This window comes from Ictidomys tridecemlineatus, chromosome 8, assembly GCF_052094955.1.
Source record: "Ictidomys tridecemlineatus isolate mIctTri1 chromosome 8, mIctTri1.hap1, whole genome shotgun sequence".
NCBI lineage: Eukaryota > Metazoa > Chordata > Mammalia > Rodentia > Sciuridae > Ictidomys > Ictidomys tridecemlineatus.
In genome coordinates, this window is record NC_135484.1 from 26251002 (window position 1) to 26271284 (window position 20283).

The 20283-nt window shown below is 43.4% G+C and overlaps 1 protein-coding gene across 2 annotated transcripts in view; it reads right to left on the reverse strand.

Annotated features, from left to right (window-relative positions):
* The window catches only part of Arfgef3 (ARFGEF family member 3), a 157914-nt gene that overhangs the window by 44688 nt on the left and 92943 nt on the right, over positions 1-20283 (reverse strand). For both annotated transcript variants that reach the window (XM_078019053.1, XM_005329807.5), the window contains 8 exons: positions 12408-12574; positions 11273-11438; positions 7672-7779; positions 7104-7319; positions 6850-6960; positions 4790-4940; positions 2683-3003; positions 711-844 (listed from right to left, as the gene is read on the reverse strand). In XM_078019053.1, coding sequence (XP_077875179.1) covers positions 711-844; positions 2683-3003; positions 4790-4940; positions 6850-6960; positions 7104-7319; positions 7672-7779; positions 11273-11438; positions 12408-12574 — 1374 coding nt within the window. The remainder of the gene's footprint in view (positions 1-710; positions 845-2682; positions 3004-4789; positions 4941-6849; positions 6961-7103; positions 7320-7671; positions 7780-11272; positions 11439-12407; positions 12575-20283) is intronic.

Consider the following 20283-nt stretch of genomic DNA (forward strand, 5'->3'; position numbering starts at 1 on the left):
AAAACTAGTAGGGAAAGGACTGTGGTTCTCAAATCAAAATCTACAGTCAGCATCATGAGGCCAAATACTTAGAACCTCAGATTCCTAACATGGAAGGGACCTCAGTGATTATACTTTGCTACCTGCTGCCGCCATCCAAGGTCTGTTCCCAGCACACAGATTATGTGAGCAACATGCCACTCATTTGGAACTCGGGCAACTTGATACAACTCCATTCCTTTCCTGGGGCTGCCCTTCAGGAAGCCTTTTCTCTTCACCTGGCCTCATCTGTGAAGGCAGTGATACTGACCCATCTTTAGTAAGATAAACCTGAAAGCAGTTTCCTAAGGGAAGGATCAAGCTTCTGCTAACCCTTCCATTTTTCTCTTCTACCATCCCTTCTGAAATCAGTGGCTTTCTGCAAGCTGGCTGGACTCAGGCAAGTCTGGGCTTGTGTGATATGGAGAAGGGACACAACCCCCACGGGATGCAAGCACAAACCTCAGCAGAACCACCCAGCCTGCCTCCCCCATGAGCAGCAGCATTGACAGAATGTATCACCCTTTTCATGTTGTGCCTCAAAACTGAAAGAGAAGCTTGCACTTGAACTTCCCTAGCGTGACCTGGTGAGAAGGGAATGTGGATTTGAATCTTAGGCGTGCTGCTGGCATCAGAGACCTGGGATGTTTCCTGCTCACTTCCCGGCACAATTCCTTCTGGGAAAGAATTACCTGGCATTGCCAGAGAGTAATCGACTGTATCAGTAACAGAATGGAAAAGCTGGGACTGGGATGCTTTCTTCAGCTGGTAAAGGAAACCTCCCAAAGCCATTAGGTTCAGCTTATCTGTAGCATCTTCAAAGAGCCTGGGTGCAAACAGAGGACATCTGTTAATTTGCGAACAATTCATCAAGGTCTTTATGACAGCATGATTATGGTAATTTTCTTGAAGTGATTAATGAAAATGCTGGAAAACACTGTAGACAAACGTATGGTATTATTTTATCTGTTACTACTGTGCACAAATTTGTGCTAACCATGGGATGAGGATCCAAACGGTACAAAGCATTAAAAAAAACCAAACCTTGTATATTCAAGGTAATTAAGTAATTGACGGTGGAATCCTCTGTATTAGCTTCAATTCCATCGCTATATATATTTTAAAACTCAGTAAATTAACCAAGAGGCTTCTGTTTGCCTATAATTAATGAATATAACACTGGATTAAGACTATACACCCAGAGCTATAAGGGAGCTCAAATATCTTTTGGAAGAAAGAGTGTTCCCCAGGGCTGGGTGGAACTCAAGGGTAGAGCTCAGGGGAGCGCTTGGCTTGTGTAAGGCGCTGGGTTCCATCCCCAGCCCGTACCACACACACAAATGCTCCCTGGTCATGAACTTCCTAGCCAGTTGTTCTTGTTTTCCATTTAGTTGGAGACAGACATTTCTAGCAGAAGGACTTAGGAGGGAGGACGGGAGTACAAAAATTGGGGAAGGATCCCTGGAATGAGGAGTGTAAAGGTCAAACCTTAGTTTCATGCAGCCACAGAGAGGAGGGAGCAAGCCAGCCTGCTGTTGCTCTTGGGTCCCCCCGCCCCACCGCCGTGGGAATACCAGAGGGCAGCTGGCCCTGTGGGATGCCATGTGCTGCTTGAGGGGAGTATCATTAGTAGAAATGGAGTCCTGAGCCTTTTTCAAGGAGTAAAATAAGGTCTAAGATGGAAACTGGTAGATTAAATATTTACAAATTTACTGAAACTAACACATTTTGATGACTGTTTTGTAATTCCAATTTGATGCCATTGGCTTCTGGGTGCCATCAACCATTCCTTGTCCCCCGTCCTAGTAAGAAAACAGGGGTACATTATAACCCTACCTGACATCTGCTTATTACTTCCCAGACTCTAAAACACTTTCATGGCCAACTTGTTGAGTTGAAATGAATGTACTGGTTGTACATGTGGATATTATAAGAATCAGTGGAGAAACTAAGTCTCAGTGCAAGTATTCTATAGGTGTGACCAGGCAGGTCAGTGTCAAAGTCAGGGCTGTCTAAGCCCCAGAGCAGGGAATGCTCTGTCCACTTTCCCAGCCCCTTTCTGTGTGTCCTCTCTAAATAAGCTTCATGGTGCCAGTTCTAGGAAGCGTGGGGCATGATGACCACATGCCCAGGAGTTAGGTGAGGTGTACCATGTGTGATCAAAAGCACTTTCAGCATCAGGAAGTGTCACCAACCAGTTGGGGCCATTGTGGATTTTCCCTTAACATAGTTGTTGTGCATCAACCAATAACATGTGTTCCTGGGAGTGGGATTTTGTGAATAGTAAGAATCACAAAAACAATGGATTTTTACTATTCGCCAAGCTCTGTTCTAGGTGCTGTTAGGTGTACGGATGAACTTAACCTCACGATTGCCCTGTGGGAAAGTTACTTTCCTATTTTACTAATGAGGAAATCAGGGCCCAGGAGGTGAAGCTGCCCAAGATGCCAGCTGAACTGCAGGTAGCCTGCCTCCCCGCCTGAACACAGTCATTAGAAATCAGGTCCTTCTGAGAATGGGGTGTGGTGAGACAGAAGTGCCTGAAAAATACTGAAATGGGTTTAAAGGACTGGCTAACAAGTCAAGTTGCCCCTGGGCAAATTCTGAGACCAATCAGATAGATGTGGGCCTCCTCCTTGGGGGGTGTGGGATGAGGGCACACACCTGTCAGCCTGGGTGGAGAGGCTGAGGACCACCTTGGCCGCACTGCTCCCGCTCATGAGGCTGCCACCGCGGAAATCAGAGGCCCGGCCCCGGCTGCCTTCCCGGACCAGCTCTTGGATGGAGAGGGGCTGGACCACAGGGGCCGTGCTCAGGGAAGGCCCCTGCTCCAGGCTCGGCTCCTGGGAGGGACCCTCACTCTCAAGGTCCCCAAGGAGTCCAGAGCCCCCCGATGCCTTCTGGGGCTGGCTGATGGTCAGAGGGGGTTGTGAGGTGCCGTCACTGAAGTGGGTGTGCTCCAACGTGCCCACGTACTCACACACCCTGGAGAGAGCCAAAGACAAGCAGCTCTTAGGTGCCGCAGCTCATTCAGCCAACACACGTCCACCCCACAGTGAAATACAAAGGAAATTAAACCAGCTCTGCAGCCCACCCCACCTCCTCCCCACTCATAGTCCACCCTTTCTTCCTTCTCTCCCCTTACTATGCACCTATAAATATCTATCCATGCCCACACATATACATTTTTTTTTTAGTTGGATCATACAGGCTTCAAATGGGTGAGGGGTTCCTCAGATTCTCTCAGTCATCACCCTGTCTGGGAGAAAGAAGGGCAAAGCAGCCCACCTCACCCACTTTGTCCTTCCCAGCTCACTGGTGTACCTAGACTCTGGCCATTTGAGCTAGTTTCTCCAAGGGACCCTTTCCCCCCTATACAGTGTTCTGATTAGGAGTTGGGAAGTGTTTCCTTACTATGGGATCCTACAACTAGCACATGACGGACAGGCCCTCCTACCACAATGGGGTTCCACCCAGTCAAGTCCTGCCTGGTCCTGATAAGCTCCACATACCTCATTGTGGGTGTGAGGTATGGGGACTTGGGACAGTCCCCGAACATGCCAAACACAGAGCAGACTAACAATATGTGCAACTGCCAGTTTCTGTTTCCAGTTGAACTTGGGACTCAGATACTTTGTAAGAAAGAGGTCTCTCATCTCAGAAGAATCCAGTTACTGGGGAAGGGCACCCTAGTTAATCCATGGGATTGTTAGCAATCAGATTTTTTTTGATTCTATACATATTGCTCGGTGCCGTCTGAACTTTTTTCCCTGTCAGTCATCACCACCCTGTATACTGAAGCCTGTCTTGCCTCAGGCTGATTTATCCTAGTCCTTTCATACCTTCCTCTCAAGCTGGCTGGTTTTTTTTCAACCCTTGATTATTCTGTGTGCTTTCCCCTTTGAAATTCAACAAACACCTGTGGCTATGTTTGCTTTGGTGCTGTCAAACTGAACCCAATCTGGCTGGTGCTCTGGGCTGTTGCCCTGATGTTCCTGCCTCACTTGCCACTTGGTGAGGTCTCAAGGCCTTTGCAGAGGGAATAACAAGGCACAGTCAGACACCTGTCCCTTGCCTGTTTGGTGAATGGTACTCCTGCCATTGAACTGGGTCTTCCGTGAAGCCACAGTGTAGGGAGAGGTGCTTTTTGTGTTAGTCATGGGAGGACCTGGACTCTGTGCTTTTCACCTTACAGGACTCTGCACTATGTAATTGATGGGGGTTCGTTTTCACTTTGATACTACAAAGTTCAAAGGCAAGTTTTTGAACTGTCTTTGGCACAGAAGTACTATTCCAGTTTTCCTTTACTTGAATTAAAGTAGGCGTCTTTAATTACTTTATATAAACATGCATCTATTCAAAATCCTTCTTTCAGTAAAGAGGACATAGGTAAACATGTTATATTATAGCCAAGACCATTTTTACCTTTGCATGCTATTCACTTAGCTTACGTGATCTTCCTCCATCCTTTACTTAAGAAATTGACTTTTCCTCCTTGGTATAACACACCTGCCTCTCCTGGCAATGTCAATAGATAAATCACAATTCCCTAAATTCAGTTCTGTCCCTCCATTCTCCAAAACACACATTCAGTGGGGCCTTTATATTTCCCTTCTCTTTTTATCTCTCATCTGGAGTGTACTCAAATTCTGTGAATGATCCTAATCCACGTAAGAGCAGGGAGCCCCTTGAGTCTATGCTCCCCACCACCCCCGGGGCCTCCCAAGGCAGGGCTGGTGCCATGGGCAGGGGTGAGGATCCCGTCATGCACCTGAACACGTGTGGCCAGCAGTCCGGGTTGTGGCTTCCCATTTCCAGGCCTACGCTGAGGATGGCATCCATGCACAAGACGTGGGCTGTGTGCAGCCACACCCCCTGCACCTTCCCCATCTGCTCCAGTTTCTGCTCCACTTTTAGTTTCACTGTGTCAGAAAGACATTATTAAAATAACAGTCTGAACGAGGGAGACAGAAAGGGAGAGAGAAAAGATGGGAATGAAAGAATGTGTCTTCATGCAAGGGCGAAAGGGAAATGAGACGTCACTGGCAGTGAATGCTTCTCTGGCCTATCCCCACGGTTCATGCCAACGACCTGTCAGACAGGCCCCATTCAAACTGGTGACCCCAGCTCTGGCTCTGAAGTCAGACAGATCCTGAGCTGGTAGGTGTATATCCTTCCGGCCCCATAACTCTGATTCAGGCATAGCAGTGTGGATGGGCTTCATATGCCAACGCCAGCTAAAGCCATCTGTGCCCAGAGCTTTTACCCTCCCCTGTACTCAGATTGGTGTTGTAGAGGAACTCCTGGCAGTCTGGAAGTTCTGAGAGTGTTTAATGTTATACTTTCCTTGCAGTGGTCATCTCATAATCAACTATGTGTGCATATTCTGATCACCAGGGAGACTTCCGTATAAGTGAAAATTAGCATATCATTTCACTCCCTGAGTTTACATTATATATAAGAGCAAATTATTATAATTATAAATAATTAGTCAGGCACGGTGGCGCATGCCTGTAATCCCAGTGGCTCAGGAAGCTGAGACAGGAGGATCTCAAGTTCAAAGCCAGCCTCAGCAAAAGGGAGTTGCTAAGCACCTCAGTGAGACCTTGTCTGTAAATTAAAAAATACAAAATAGGGATGAGAATGTGAATGTGGTTCAGTGGTTGAGTGCCCCTGGGTTCAATCCCTGGTGCCCTCTCCACTAAAAAAAAATAATAATAATTATAAATGACTAATGAGAAAGGATGTGGGCATGACCAAATAACACAGTGTCTTCCTTGAATAAAGGTTTCAAGTCCCTAGATTGGTGGGTTAACAGTGATGATCCAAAACCGAGGAAAATAGCTAGTTGACTTTAAAGGACTCTGAACCATATTTCTGTTGTAAAGAACAAAGTGATTTTTAGCAAAACGTCACTTGTCTCATAAATATAATACAAATTTAATTTCTTACTTATTTATAATTAGACTATTTTGGACTTTGGTTTTGTGGCCTTTTAAAGAACTGTCAATGTAAGGATTTTTGTGCGGCTCAGGATTGAACAATCCGTTAAGTAAAATTGTGAGACCTTTGTTTTAGTGGACACTGGGGATCCGTGAGAACTTCTTCTTTCAAGTAGATCTCTAAATATTATTTGAGATTGAGGCACACTCACCTACATTGCTTTTCTGAGTTAAGAGTGTGCAAGTGTTCTAGTGACTAGCACTTTCACGTATGTGGTGACCGTGCTGGTGCAGTCTGGACCCAGTTTGCCTTTCTCCTGCTTGCTGTCTGCCTTTTATCTTCCACTGCTACTGGGAAGGTCATTCCCTCCCTTTAGGTCTAGACAGCCAGAGCATCATCAACAAACTGATTTTAATGAGATAAAACTCAACCCTTTTCTGAGTCCACACAGCTCAGGTTTTCCTCTGACAGGAGTGAAGTCTCCCCAAGTCCCCTCTTGTGGACTGCTTCTGTCTGTTCGATTTTGCCCTTCAGAAAATTAATGGATCTGCCTTGCCCACTATACCCTGAGAGGCCTTCCAATGGGCACCTCCATGAGTCACCAGAGCCAGTGGCATGAGATGTAAACAGCTCAGCCAGGTGGACCCATGGGCTCCTGTTAGTGGCCAACTGCACCTTTCTGGTTACCAGTGGCTAGTGTCTCTCATCTCTACAGGGACCTTCTGTAGGACTGTGTACACCCCTCACCTCAAACAAGCCTGTGACCAGTGGGACTTGTGACTGTGGTGTAGATCTGCAGTGTATGTGTTTGCTGAGGTGTATGGGCATGTGCAGAGGGACACACACCACGCCCAAGGCACCAGGCAGATCTGGCCCTTCAGCTGTTACCTTGTGCTATGGCATCGCTGGGTTCTTGGACTTCTTTTTCCTCTTTTTCTTCCTGGACACAGGAGGCAGCGGCCATCTGGGCAAGGGCTGAGGCGCAGTTAGCAGCAACCCCTTTAGAAGAAACAAACCATTACCCTTAACTGACTTGTCCTCCAGCCACTCACCTGGCAGAACCCCTTCTACATGCTTCTTCCCTGGTGAGTTCTGCAGGGCCCCCCACAGGCCCCTGGTCAGGGACACCACTCCCGCAGTACCTAGGGCACAGCTCAGCCGGGCAGCCTTCCGCAGCCCATCCAGGCTCATGCAGATGGCGTCACGTTCCTTTTGGTTCTGCTCTTTGATGCCTTCAGCTCCCAGAATGAAGGCCAGCCCTTTGGAGCTCCCTGCCATGCGGCCAGTCAGGGGGGTTGATAGCGTATCAATCAAGTTCTTCCAGCAGCCAACCAGAATATAGCGAGCAAATGCCACACCTAGAACAGGAAGGGGTATGGGTCATTTTCCAGAGACAACAACCACCTAGCAAAAAAAAAAAAAAAAAAAAAAAAACGCCTGAGGTTCTCTGGCCATCCAATTTGCAATACTGAGTTGCATGCAATTCTCTGATAGGAAATATAATTCACTGGGTTGGGTTGCATTATGTTTCACTTTGTGCTTATAAATAATAAATGTTACATCATCAGCTGGATGATGCTAAGTAACTTCCATCAGTTACTTTTGCTACCAAGGTGCAATCTCAGTTCCTTTGCGTCACCACACGATGACATAATTGCTGGTAACACAAGCCTGTATCAATGTTCATAAACTCAAGACCCAAGTCCTTACCTGCCACCGTGGAGTCGTCAATTCTCCTGCTCTGGGTGAAAGGAGACTCTGGAGAAGCAGAGGCCATCAACTGGCCACCGATTGCACTGCTCTCTAAGCCATCAATATCTGTCCAAGAAAGAGAGCAAGGTTTTCCCTAAATAAAGCACTCCAGTCAGAGACAAATGGCCAGCGCCATGTTCCATTTTCTTCAACAAGTACCCACTGTATCTATTATGTACTCAGCACACAGCAACTTTCATCAGAATATTGTAAATTTTGTTTTATTCGGTCACTCCATGTTTCTTTCATTTTCAAAGGATTCTTCTGTTATGCTGTTGCATCTTTTGTATGTGAAAAACTAAAGCTAAATTCTGCCATCTCTGTTGTTAGAAAATTTGTTCATTTAAATATTTTGATCTTTGAATACTCTTCTTATTCAAGACCAGCGCATTATTCCCCAAATTTTTTGTGTACACATTACCCTAACGTGGATTTTTCTTTCAGAGCTTCCTCATCAGAATTAATAGGAGAATCAGCCTCTTTGATCAGATGATTGTTTACTCTAATTGTCAAGCACAATAATAGTGCAGAAATAATAATACCTCCCAATTTTCAAACTGTTTTCACCTAACAGTTTTTTTTTCATTTCATTGTCCAAACAACTCAAAGAAAGTAAGCAGGGCTAGGATTATATTTTTCATTTTTAAAAAAGTATCATCATGGGGCTGGGGATATGGCTCAAGAGGTAGTGCGCTCGCCTGGCATGCGTGTGGCCCGGGTTCGATCCTCAGCACCACATACCAACAAAGATGTTGTGTCTGCCGAAAACTAAAAAATAAATATTAAAAAAATTCTCTCTCTCTCTCTCTCCTCTCTCACTCTCTCTCTCTAAAAAAAAAAAGTATCATCACATATTATAATTACTCTTCCTTCCTTCTATCACTACTCCAGCCGCTGTGATTCCATCTCCCTGCTATTCCATCTCTTGTATTCAACTTTAATTCTTAAAGTTGCTAAACAGCCCAGGACCATGAAGCTGGTAAAGGAAGGAATCAGACTTAGTATTTATGTTTTTTAACTCCCAATAAAGCCTCTTTCCATGACAGCATACTCCGGTTCTATACAGGATCCTGAATTACTTTGTATAAATTTTTGTTAAAACAAACTCCCATACACCATTGGCTCAACAAACCCCTCCTTAACATTCTGGCAGGAAGAAAATTAGCCTGGGGTTGAAAAGCTGGGATTCAGTCTTGGCTCTGTATCAGGCAGCCTTGTAGCCATGCTAAGCACTCTGTTCTCTGGGCACCAATTTTCTCACTATAAAGAGAGTAGCCATTGGAGAAGTGGAACCATGTACTTGGGTGTGACAATATAGTTGAATGCAATGCAGGCAGGGGATGGAAAAGGGAAGGAGGCTGGTATATATTTATTCTGAGTTTAAAAATTCAGCCTCAGCCCAAGAGGATGAGACTTCTTTGCATGGTGTTTTAGAATTGCTTCACTGTATCTTTGATTCTTACAAAAATTTAAGAATCCCTAAGGCTCCTGGGCAACATGTTGGAAAATAAAAATAAAAATAAATAAAGGTAGGAGGAGGAATCTCTATGGTTGCTGAAGTAAGAACAGGACAGTTCCCCTGAAATTATTTTGACTTTTGATAAAATAGCCTAAAGGCATTTGCCAAATATTGCCATAAATCTAAGTTACAGATTTTCCCATGTGGTAGATAAAGGAGTATTGGAGTATGCAAAGTTTATTTAAGCACTAAACTTTACAATGCTATAGAAGGCTTTGACGTGGCACCAGGAACGTCCACTCAGTGCCATGTTGGTGATCATATTGCTGCTGATGCTTCTTGTACACAATGAAGCAATCAGACAGAAGCTTCCAAACTGTAGGTAAAATGCTGCTTCACATCTGGAATTTACTGCTAAGATTCACGAAATCTTGTTTTGTCAAATTCTTGTGAAAAGACTATTTTTTCTACCATTAATCTGAAGCTAAATAACTTTTCTCTGGATGTAGCAATTGAACTTACTGTTCCATTATAAAGGAGTGACTGATTAATGATGTTTGATGAATATGACCTCTGTGAATGGTCTGTTGCTCATTCTACATTTACTGAATGACCCCTTTTATTAAGCCTCAGGTAACAGTTTCACAGACTTATTTGGCAGAAACTGTGGTATTTGAAAATTGAAGAATTAGAGTTGGCATGTTGGAGATCCAAATTCCAAGACATTTATAAGCTCTGGACAGAACTCTCCATCCCTATTAAAGGGATTTTATGAAAACCAAGTATTGCTTATAGACACACTAAATAAATGTCCCTCATAGATATAGACTATTATTTTTTCAAATGAATGTGAATGCTATTGTAATCAACAAAATACAAACTGGTAACTGTCCAGTGATTTTGATCTGCAATGCTTGAGAACCAGTCTTGCCTCCCCAGCTCCATCCTTGTTCTGGAAGCAAGACTACAAATGCCAGACAATGACCAGAATTCTGCCTGATGGGGACAGATTTCACTGTATATCTTGACTTCCTGCCTGGTTCCTCAATAGTGCCACATCCCAAATTCCTCACTGTTGGATTCCATCTGCCAATAGTCAAATCTGTCAACTTATAAGAGCCCCCAATACCAGCTGCAGGCAACATGACATGCCATTTGGCCAACAGATCAGCTTTCCAGCTGGACTGTGCTGCCCAGCACAACCTTGCTCCTGCCCAATACAGAGATATTTAGCTGAATGAGGATACAGGACACTATAGTGAAGGCTGGGGACATTTGTCCTTCATGTCCTATCAGCTGGAACTATGAGATGAGAATTCAGATCAGACAACAGCCTGCAATCTCTGAACAAATACAGAGCAAACCTGAAGATCTAACTGATTAACACTTCTGATGAACAGACCAAACGCTTGGATACTTCCTGATCTTTAACTGACATCTTGGCCAAGTCAGGAAAGACCAACAAGATCTGCCAAAAGCAACAACAAACAAAAAATCCAAATGTGCTCCACCATGATACTAAGTAAGGAAGACTGCTCTCCTTACTGCCATATGAAATTTCTAATAGCTGAACAGGATATTAAAAACTCTGGACACTGAAAGGGAAAGAACTAGACAGGGCAGGTGAGTATTAGCAATTATTGTGAATTCTGGGAGAGCTGGGAGGGGAAGGAAGGAGTTCTGACATGGATAGGAAATGGGAGCAAGGCCAAGTTTAAGGTCAATGGTTTTATATTGCTGGTCAAATCCCAGGAGCAGTAAATGGTAGAAGGCCTCTACTAGCATGTGAGAGCTTCCTGGAGTAACTCTGGGCCTTGTGCCCAGAAAGTACTAGGTATCCACTGAAGAGGCCTATAGCCTGCGCCATAGGCACAGTTAGTCCCTGTCTACTAGAACACAGAGAGACCTACAGGCTCCCCATGGAAAAAGGACAGAAAATGCTTGTGAGGTTGCATTCATGACACCTCTCTGGAACTGGCACCAACTACCAGAGAAGCTTTGTAGGTGCTGTTTCAAAAGTCTGCTTGAAGCACAACTTCTACCTCAAAGAGACTTTGATTACGATCCTTCCTACCCTGCCGAGTGGAAAGAGCCACTCACCGGTCAGCATGGTGATGAGGGGAAGGCTGTTGTCCTCAGGGCTGCCCCAGTAGCCAGCTTCTCCAAGCATGTTTCTCTCAAGCACCTGGTGGTACAGCTCCTCAATCCAGGCTTGGGAGAAGACCATCAGCACCCCGCTGGTCTGCACCTGTTTCATGAACTCTTTCTGCAGAGTGAGCACATTAAAAGGAACCCCCATGTGACCCTCTGAAAATGAACAGGCTCCCGATCCACTGATTCAGAGCTTTTTATTTGGGGTTGGGAAGCTGCAAGTGGGGAGAGGCTGAGATGGAGAAGTCGCCAGCTACATGCAGTCCCTTTCACTTCTGCCGTCATTTGACAGGTACCCCGCAGGAGGATAAGATGCTGCACTTTATATTCTAACTGTGCTGGGGGGAGGGCCGCAGACTGCACAGCCACCTTTGACAGCTTCCTCTTCTCCCTGCCCCAACAGTACAGAGATGGAATGTGCTCCCCGAAGGAACGTGTGTACCTTAAGAGCCATCTGACTATCCTCATGAAATAATCACTCACCCTTGGGAATGCATAATGTATTAAGCAAACAAATGGCTGTTGATTCCCTTCTGAAGATTCACGGATTCAGCCTCACACACTGATATCAGAGGACGACTCTGAGTGGCTTGCTCAGTTAAGGGGCCCAGCTACAGCTAATCAGTGTCCTTCTCAGTCCACACTCTGCAGGAGCTGCTTCATCAGCAGCAGTCAGCAGCCTCAGTTCTGGCTAGGTCTGGGAATGTTCTGGAATACAACCAAGAGGTTTGTAACAGGACATCTTCATTTTCCAGGAAATTCCCTATACATCTTCTGATCTCAATGTGTTGATGTGTTTTTTCTTAACGTGTTTTACACACGTTTGACAGAGCCACCAGACGAATTACTGAGCCACCAGATGAATTACTGGGCCATCAGCAAGATTCAGAGTTCTTCCCTGGCTACCGTTCCCTGTGGGCAGCTCTGTAGCTCACAGCATGGTGCAAATTGCCAATCTGTGCCCACGGGCATGACCACGGCTGAGTGGTGTTGACCAGAACACGCCATGCTGATCCTCTCCAGGCACCGATGCTCAGCCGTGTAGCCAGGAGGCCGGAGCAGCCACAGTGAGACGCACACTCACCATCATGCCAGGCGCCAGGGTCGGCCGCTTCCTGTAGTAGTCACCGTGGGAGAGCTTCAGGTTGAGGAGCAGGGCGCAGTGTGCGGCTGTGTACAGGCTGTCCGCGTTCATCAGCATCTGGAAGCACAGGCTGCTGCTCCCGTCAAAGCAGGGGGAGTGCATCATGCCTGAGGGGGGAGTTGAGAGAGCAGTGGGGCTTCAAACAAGGTGCTTGCTGAGACCCGCATCTGGGGAGCTGAGAATTGGTCCTAGGGATGGATAGTGCATGGTGCAGAGCCAGCCAGATGCTGATAGGACCAGATAGACACACAGGAGGAAGAGTGTGCATCTGCCCATGCTGCATCTTGATCTGCTACTTAGCAGCTACAACTTTGGTAAATCATTTAAGTCCTCTCTCACCTTGTTTTCCTATGAATAGGGAGAATAACTGACTACATTCTATCCCTTGCTCAAGCTCTCCAGTGGCTTCCCATGACAATCTAACAAGACCCCAGCCTCCCCTTCCCCTCTCCTTCTCACTCCTGCAGCCCTCTGATCTTCTGGCTCTCTCATCACCACACCCACCTGGACCTGCCTCAGGATCTTTGCATCACTTTTGTCACTCTCCAAAATGGTTTCCTGAAGATCGCCTGATGACTTGCTCCTTTGATTCTTTCATTTCTCAGTTCAAGTGTCAGTTTTTCAGCACTCTTCCCTTTCAATTCCATCTAAATAGAATCCCACCACCCCCCTAATACTCTATTTCCTCACCCTGCTGTCTTTTTTGTTTTGTTTTGTTTTGGTACCAGATTGAACCCAGGGCCCTCAACCACTGGGCTACATCCCTAGACTGTTTTTTTTTTTTTTTTTAAAGTTTTATTTAGAGACAGCATCTCACTAAGTTGCTGAGGGCCTCACTAAATTGCTGAGTCTGTCTTTGAATTTGTGATCCTCTTGCCTCAGCCTCCTGAGCTGCTGGGATTACAGGCATGCGCCACTGCGCCCAACTCACTCGGCATTTTTTTATGCCTCAATGGCATTTATTCTAGCCAACATTATACTAATATTTATTTCTTTAATTTCTGCCAGTATCACTATTACTTAAGATCTATGAGAAGGTATGACTTTACTTGTTCTGTTTATTACAGAATCTCCAGTGTCCAGAACGGTGCCCAACACATAACAGACCCTTACAAATTTTTGTTGAATGTCTGAATAAGAATGAACGAACAAAAAACTGCTATGACAACAGGATGCAATCATGTGTATGAGATGATTAGGGGAGTTACTCTCAAATACACACTTTTCAAAATGCTTAATATGGAACTACCTTATGATCCAGCCATTCCATTTCTAGTTATATTTTAAAAAAATTGAAAATAAGGATTTGAACTGCATAACAACCAAGAAGCAAAAGGTGGTAACAATCCAAGAATCTAGCAAGGACAACTGGGTAAACAAAATCTGGCATGTATGTAAATGAAATATTATTCAGCCATAAACAGGAATGAGAGCTCTGGTGCCCACTATGACATAGATGAACCTTCAAATCATTAAGCTGGGCTGGGGCTGGGGCTCAGTGGTAGAGCACTTGCCTAGCACGTGTGAGGCCCTGGGTTCCATCCTCAGCACCACATAAAAATAAATAAAATAAAGGTATTATGTCCACTTATAAATTAAAAAAAACATTATGTTGAGTGAAATAAGCAATTACGTATGATTCACTTATATGCAGTACCTAGAATAGATAAATCCATAGAGACAGAAAGCAGATAATCTCTAAGAGGTTACCAGAGGGGAGAGGATAGTTCCTATTTGGTATAATTAAAAAAAAATTCTGGAAATAGTGGCAATGGTTTCAAAATATTGTGAATGTAGTTAGTGCCAAATTATACACTCAAAAATGATTAAAATAGAAACATTACTGTCACATACATTTTACCACCGTTAAAACAAACAATAATGCAATATATCAAAAACAATTGTGCACACCAAATGGTTAAACTGTGGTGTGTAAATTTTATCTCAAGCCATTTTTATACAAATGAGGGAATAGAGAGGCACACAGCCATGTAATAGCTATTGGTTTGTTTTCCACTATTTTTTTCTTAAAAAGTTATGGGGCTGGAGTTGTGGCTTATGGAACTTGCTAGTAAGAAGGGCCAGAAAAAGCTTTTGAAATTGAAAAAAAAAAAGTTGATGATCTTTCCAACATTTTATGGTGGGAGTAAGCACATCTGGGCGTACATGTGTGCATACGTGTGTGTGTGCATGTGTGCGTGTGTGCATGTGTATGTGTGTGCGCGTGTGTGTGTGTGCATGCGTGTGTGCAATTCCAGCAGAACTACCATGGACAGTTTGAGATGAGGTATCACCCCCACCTGGCTTTACAGAGTGCTAACAGAATTCTGCTGCTGCCCTAAGAGACTGCTGAGCGCACTTTGTGATCATGAGCCAAGGTGCATTTTTAAAAGGAGGGTCAGGTTGAGAGCAGGATCTGAAAATACATTGTCCTTGAAATGTAGAGCAGGACATGAAATCACGTCTCAGCCCCAGTGGTCTATGGGAACCCCCAATACTCTGAAGGTCCTGGTGGAGTTGCCTCCAGTTCTCCAGAAGAGATAGAGGGCCTAAAATTCATCTCTTTGCATTGTAAACCAAAAAGCAGTGTTCAGGAATAGGAATTTCAGTACCTTAGATAGTAAGTGAAAGATACATTTGAGTCTGTGAATAAAGGGTGGGGCAGGAATCTGTACTGATTTTAGACACCAGTCATAACTGCTCTAAAAATTTTGAAATCAGCTACTATTTCCCTTGCAACATATTTCAGAAAACCGAACACTTGCTCAAAGATAAAAAGGAGAAAAAGACACCTCTTGTATCTATCCACATGGAGACCCAGACAGAGATGCAGCATACTCCTGGAATGCGCTGCTAGTGGATGTACCCAATTCTTAAATAATTTGTTCTACTTGTTGGCAGCAATCTGTTGGTAGTGGCCTACATCTGCCTGCAGACTAATTTCTTCAGTTACAAAGAGCTAGCAAATGTGTGAATAAAACAAAATGAGGGATATTCCATCCAGTTAAGGAAAACAGACATTTGCTTGCTATACCAGATATATTTCACTGGTAATATTAATAACAAGGGAAAGAACACAGTGGGTATAATTAATTAAATGCCAACTGCCTAAAACCAATCTCTTCTCATCTATCATTTAATTTGATTCTTCCCAAACATTGTTTATTAGCAAGAAAAGTGCCTAAGCGATATTAACTAACTTGCTCAAAGTTATACAGCTAGAAATTGGCAAAGGTCTTCTGGGCCCAAACTTCAGGATTCTTGCACTGTGCCATGCTCTACTGGTTTCCAATGTTGCGAGGAGATTCCGCTGTTGCATGTCACTCTCTGATCTACTATTTCCCAATCATCCTTCTGATTGGTCTCAATGCAGTGCTACCTGATCTGGAGTGACAAACTAAAGGAACCTTTAACATATTCTGGCTTTTGCATTTGTATTTCCCAGTTTCAATAATTGAAGTTCATTCTGTTCCTCTGCAACTGAAAAGCTCTTTTTTGTCAGGAAGAGGAGGATAGATCACCTCCCTGACTGTTTACCAGTGCACAAATGGATACAAAATAAGCACAAAAGACTCTTAAGAGTCTCTTCTATGTCAAGATAATATAACAGTTCTTTTTAAATTCACATTAAATACCCCCATTTAAAATATTTAACAAGAGTATAGAGAAGAAAAACGTAAGAACAATCTTGTTTCTCTGGAATCTCAGTGATAAGGTTCCCAGCAAAACTTCCTTGTATGTATGGAAATATAATCACAAATAAAATCATACTGCACACATCATTTTGTAATGTGACATCTGCCAAGAAGATATCTTAGGCCTCTCTTCATATGAGCACTTACAGATCTGCCTCACTCTCTTGAACACGTGTGCATGGGCCCTGCATGGTTGCCTGGGGATCAGCATGATTAACGTTCACCTGATGGTCATTTCTGTTGTTTCAATTATGAAAAAAAGCTGAGGTGATGAAACTACTTTTAGCATGTGTTTTGGTGGGATAAATTTCCAAGAGTAGAATAAATATATTCAGTTTAATAGATACAGCCCAAACATCTTCCATGATGTTTTATAAAAACATACTATGTTTTCCTCTCACCAACTGTGCACAACAATGTTCTTACAGCTACTCTCAACAATGCTGCATAGGCCTTATCAACTTTAAGCCTCCATGATAAGGTTATATGACTTTGTATCTCCTAGAGTCTATAGTTCCAATTTTTATATAATATTGCTGCTTTGTTTCCTGGTAAAAGTTATAGGAAATTATGCTTAGAGATTTGAGAAAAGATACACAGAAGAAAATAAAATTAATCCATAATCATGCCATTCTGTGTAAGTAATATTAACATTTTAATGTTAGTCTTGAATCATTTTTTTAAAAATTACATTTTGACCATTTTCCATATCATTCATTTTTACTCAAAATCATCATTTTTAATGGCTATATGGTGCCAATAGATGTACTCATTTAATCTTTCCCATATTTTGGAGCATTTTGGTTATTTTTGATATTTTTACTGTTAAATAATGCTACCATATATATTTCAATACATATATCTTTGAGTTCCTGCTCCCATAGTACGGATTCCCAGGAGCCATCCTTGACTTTTGAGACTTGGACAGCTGTTCCACATTTTCTGTGCTATGACTTTTCAGGGCAGAACAACTCCAGGGGACTTTTGTGTTCTTGAACAGCACAGCATTTCCTAAATAATTAAACAGCCTTCAAGAGAAGCATGTGGAGACAAACGTAGGGGTCCACCAAAAAGAGACATTAAATATCTTGTGGTGAGTTAACAGAAATGAATGTTATAGAGGTATCATAAATCATACTTTCAAAGAATATTCAAAGATACGGGAATATGCTAACAAAATATTAAGTGCAACATAACAATGACACATGTTACATTCTTTCCCTAGCTACGTGCATGTATTCTCTCTCTACCCACCCAGGCACTGGGAGTGTGACAATTCAGAGCCTGTTCTCTGCAGCCACACTGCTCAGTTTCCTATCCTGGGTCCAGCTCTTCCTAGGTGTGGTAGTTTGGGTGACTGACTACTCCATGTCTCAATTTCCTCATCTATGAAGAAGGGATGACAGCCGGGTGTGGTGGTGCATGCCTGTAATCCCAGCAGCTCGAGAGGCTGAGGTAGGAGAATCACAAGTTCAAAGCCAGCTTCAGCAAAAGTGAGGTGCTAAGCAACTCAGTGAGACCCTGTCTCTAAGTAAAATACAAAATAAGGCTGGGGATGTGGCTTAGTGGCCGAGTGCCCCTGAGTTCAATCCCAGGTAACCCCCCTCCAAAAAAAAATAATAATAAATAAAGTGGGGATAACAGCTCTGCTACTTTATGGGGTATTACATGAATTAATATACCTAAAACCCCTAGAGAAGTGCTATGTTAGTGTTAACTATTATTATTATTATTATTATTGCAGATACCTGCAAATGAGCACATTTATATGCTGAAAAATGCCTGCAAGAAAAGAAGCCAAAATATTTCAGGGACAACCTCAAGGTGATATGATTATTGTTTATTTTTATTTTGTCTTTATAGTATCATATTCTACAAATTTTATATTCCGCAAATTGCAGGATGCTGGAGAAGGATTTTGTTAGATTATCTGTTCTCCAACTGTGTTTCTGGAATACTTCCCTTCTTATTTATTAAACCAATAATAATGGTGCTTGTCCCTCCCTGCAGCTCCTCTGTACCTGCAGAGCTAGCAGGACCAGGAGGGGATGGATAATGAAGAGCAGGGGCTTCCAGACTTACCAGAGCATCCTAGCCCCAGGCTGGCAGGGAGATAGCAAAACCACGGGAACCTCAGGAGCTGTGAACTAGGAAGGAGGTTTACTGGCGTGTGAGAGGTGAGAGGTGAGAGGCTTCCCTTTACAGATTTCCAAAAGCTCGAGCTTGGGTTTGATTCTGGGATGGGAACCTGAAGGGAGGCAGAAACCAAATATCCTGCCAGCTGGGCAGGCTGGGGGTCTTGATCAGATTTGTTTTAAATGTAAGGAAAATGGTGATTTCTTGCCCAACTGAAATTCATTTGTGTTCCTTGATCGTTTGTGAGATATGGTAAATTATAAATCTCCTGTTGCTGGCAGCCAGCCTTCAGTTTGGTCATAGTAAGTCTCAACACTCACTGAAAACCACTCACCCAAGGAACAGTAAGTGCCAGTGACCCCTTCTCGATTGCTGTGCAAGCCTGGAGCGTTCTTTTCATCCTGAGGAGCCACCTTACACAGATGCCACCTTGCTCTACATGGAACCAGAGAGGCACTCCTGCAGTGACCTCGGCTCAGGTGAAGTACCGTCTTTATAAAAACCGTTTTTTTGTCTGAACGATTTTACAAATTCCTACACCATAAGAAGCTTTGTTTTAAAAGAAAGGCTCTCTTGAGTCACATTGAATTGAGGAGGCTCATTTCAACGGCACATTAGCTGTCTGACGATAGGAATCGTTGAGAAAGACAAAAGGGACATGATTCAGCCCAGAAAGCAGCCCCACTAACTGGGGTAGGGGTGAGCTCTCAAGGAAAGTTTTTTGCAAAAGGTTTGAGGCTTTTGATGTCAAAATAGATAAAAGAAGCTGTGTGGTGGCACACACCTGCAATCCCAGCTACCTTGGAGGCTGAGGCAGGAGGATGGCAAGTTCAAGGTCATCCAAAGCAACTTAGTAAGGCCCTGTCTCAAAAAAATAAAATAAGAAAGGCTGGGGGTATAGCTCAGTGGTAGAGTGCCACTTTTTTGATCTTCAGTACAATACTGTGCCCCCACAGTCCCCAAAAGCCAAAGATCTGGTTTATAGCTCAGCAAGGTTTTTCCTTCTGTTTTTACTTTCGTTAACTTTCTCTTGGGGTAACAAGGGAGATCTGCCATCTCCCTTGTCTCAGGATAGCACCAATGTTTCTCTTTTGTTAATTAATAATCTTGGAGTTGGCCCTTGCAAGGGGAGCAAGAACAAAGGCCTTGGTTCAGAAATGGCCATAGGCCAGCATCCAGTGGCTTCAGCTGACCCCCAACCATGGCCAGTGCCACCAATCAAACCAAAGTGGGTAACCAAGGAGATTTACCTTATTGATAACAGGACCACAGACTGACAGGTCTACACTTTGCACTTAGAGACCAACTCCTAAATGGTAAGAGCACTGTGGATGTCATTAGAATTAAAAAGGCAAGCAAGTAACTTAATCACAATCACTAAAAACCATATTTAGAAACAATGAAAAATTTATGAAGTATTTTTCAAGGTATTGATTTCTACATGTAAAAAAATAATTTCATACAACATATTGGCTCTGATGGAATATTCTATAAACCTATAAAGTTTTGGTCAGTTTGCAACATTTGGAGTACCAGGTATAATGGCCACATTAAAAAAATAATTAATGCAAGCTCTGTTTTGCATGTACTAAAAATAAGCATAAATTTGAAAGGTAGAAAAACAAAAACTCAAAGACTTACTTTAGCCTCAAATTTTATAAAAGACCTTGCCAGGTCTTAAGAAATGAAGAGAGCTTTGGAAGTCAGTATTCACTGTGGAGAACAACTCATTGATCTGAAAGGACTGATGGTGTTTGTAAACACAAAGTTCTGGGAGACCTAAATTTTATATATGAAATACTGAGACATGCAATGGAGGTTTTATATGGATAATATTAATTTCAAACAGAAGACCCTATGTATAGTTTTACCATTTCTTGATGACTCAAGAACATGGTTACCACAAGCAGCAGCAGCACTGTGCTTGGACTCACAGGTATCCTGGGGGACCAACAATGTTTGCTGGGCTCTCATCTTGGTACAAG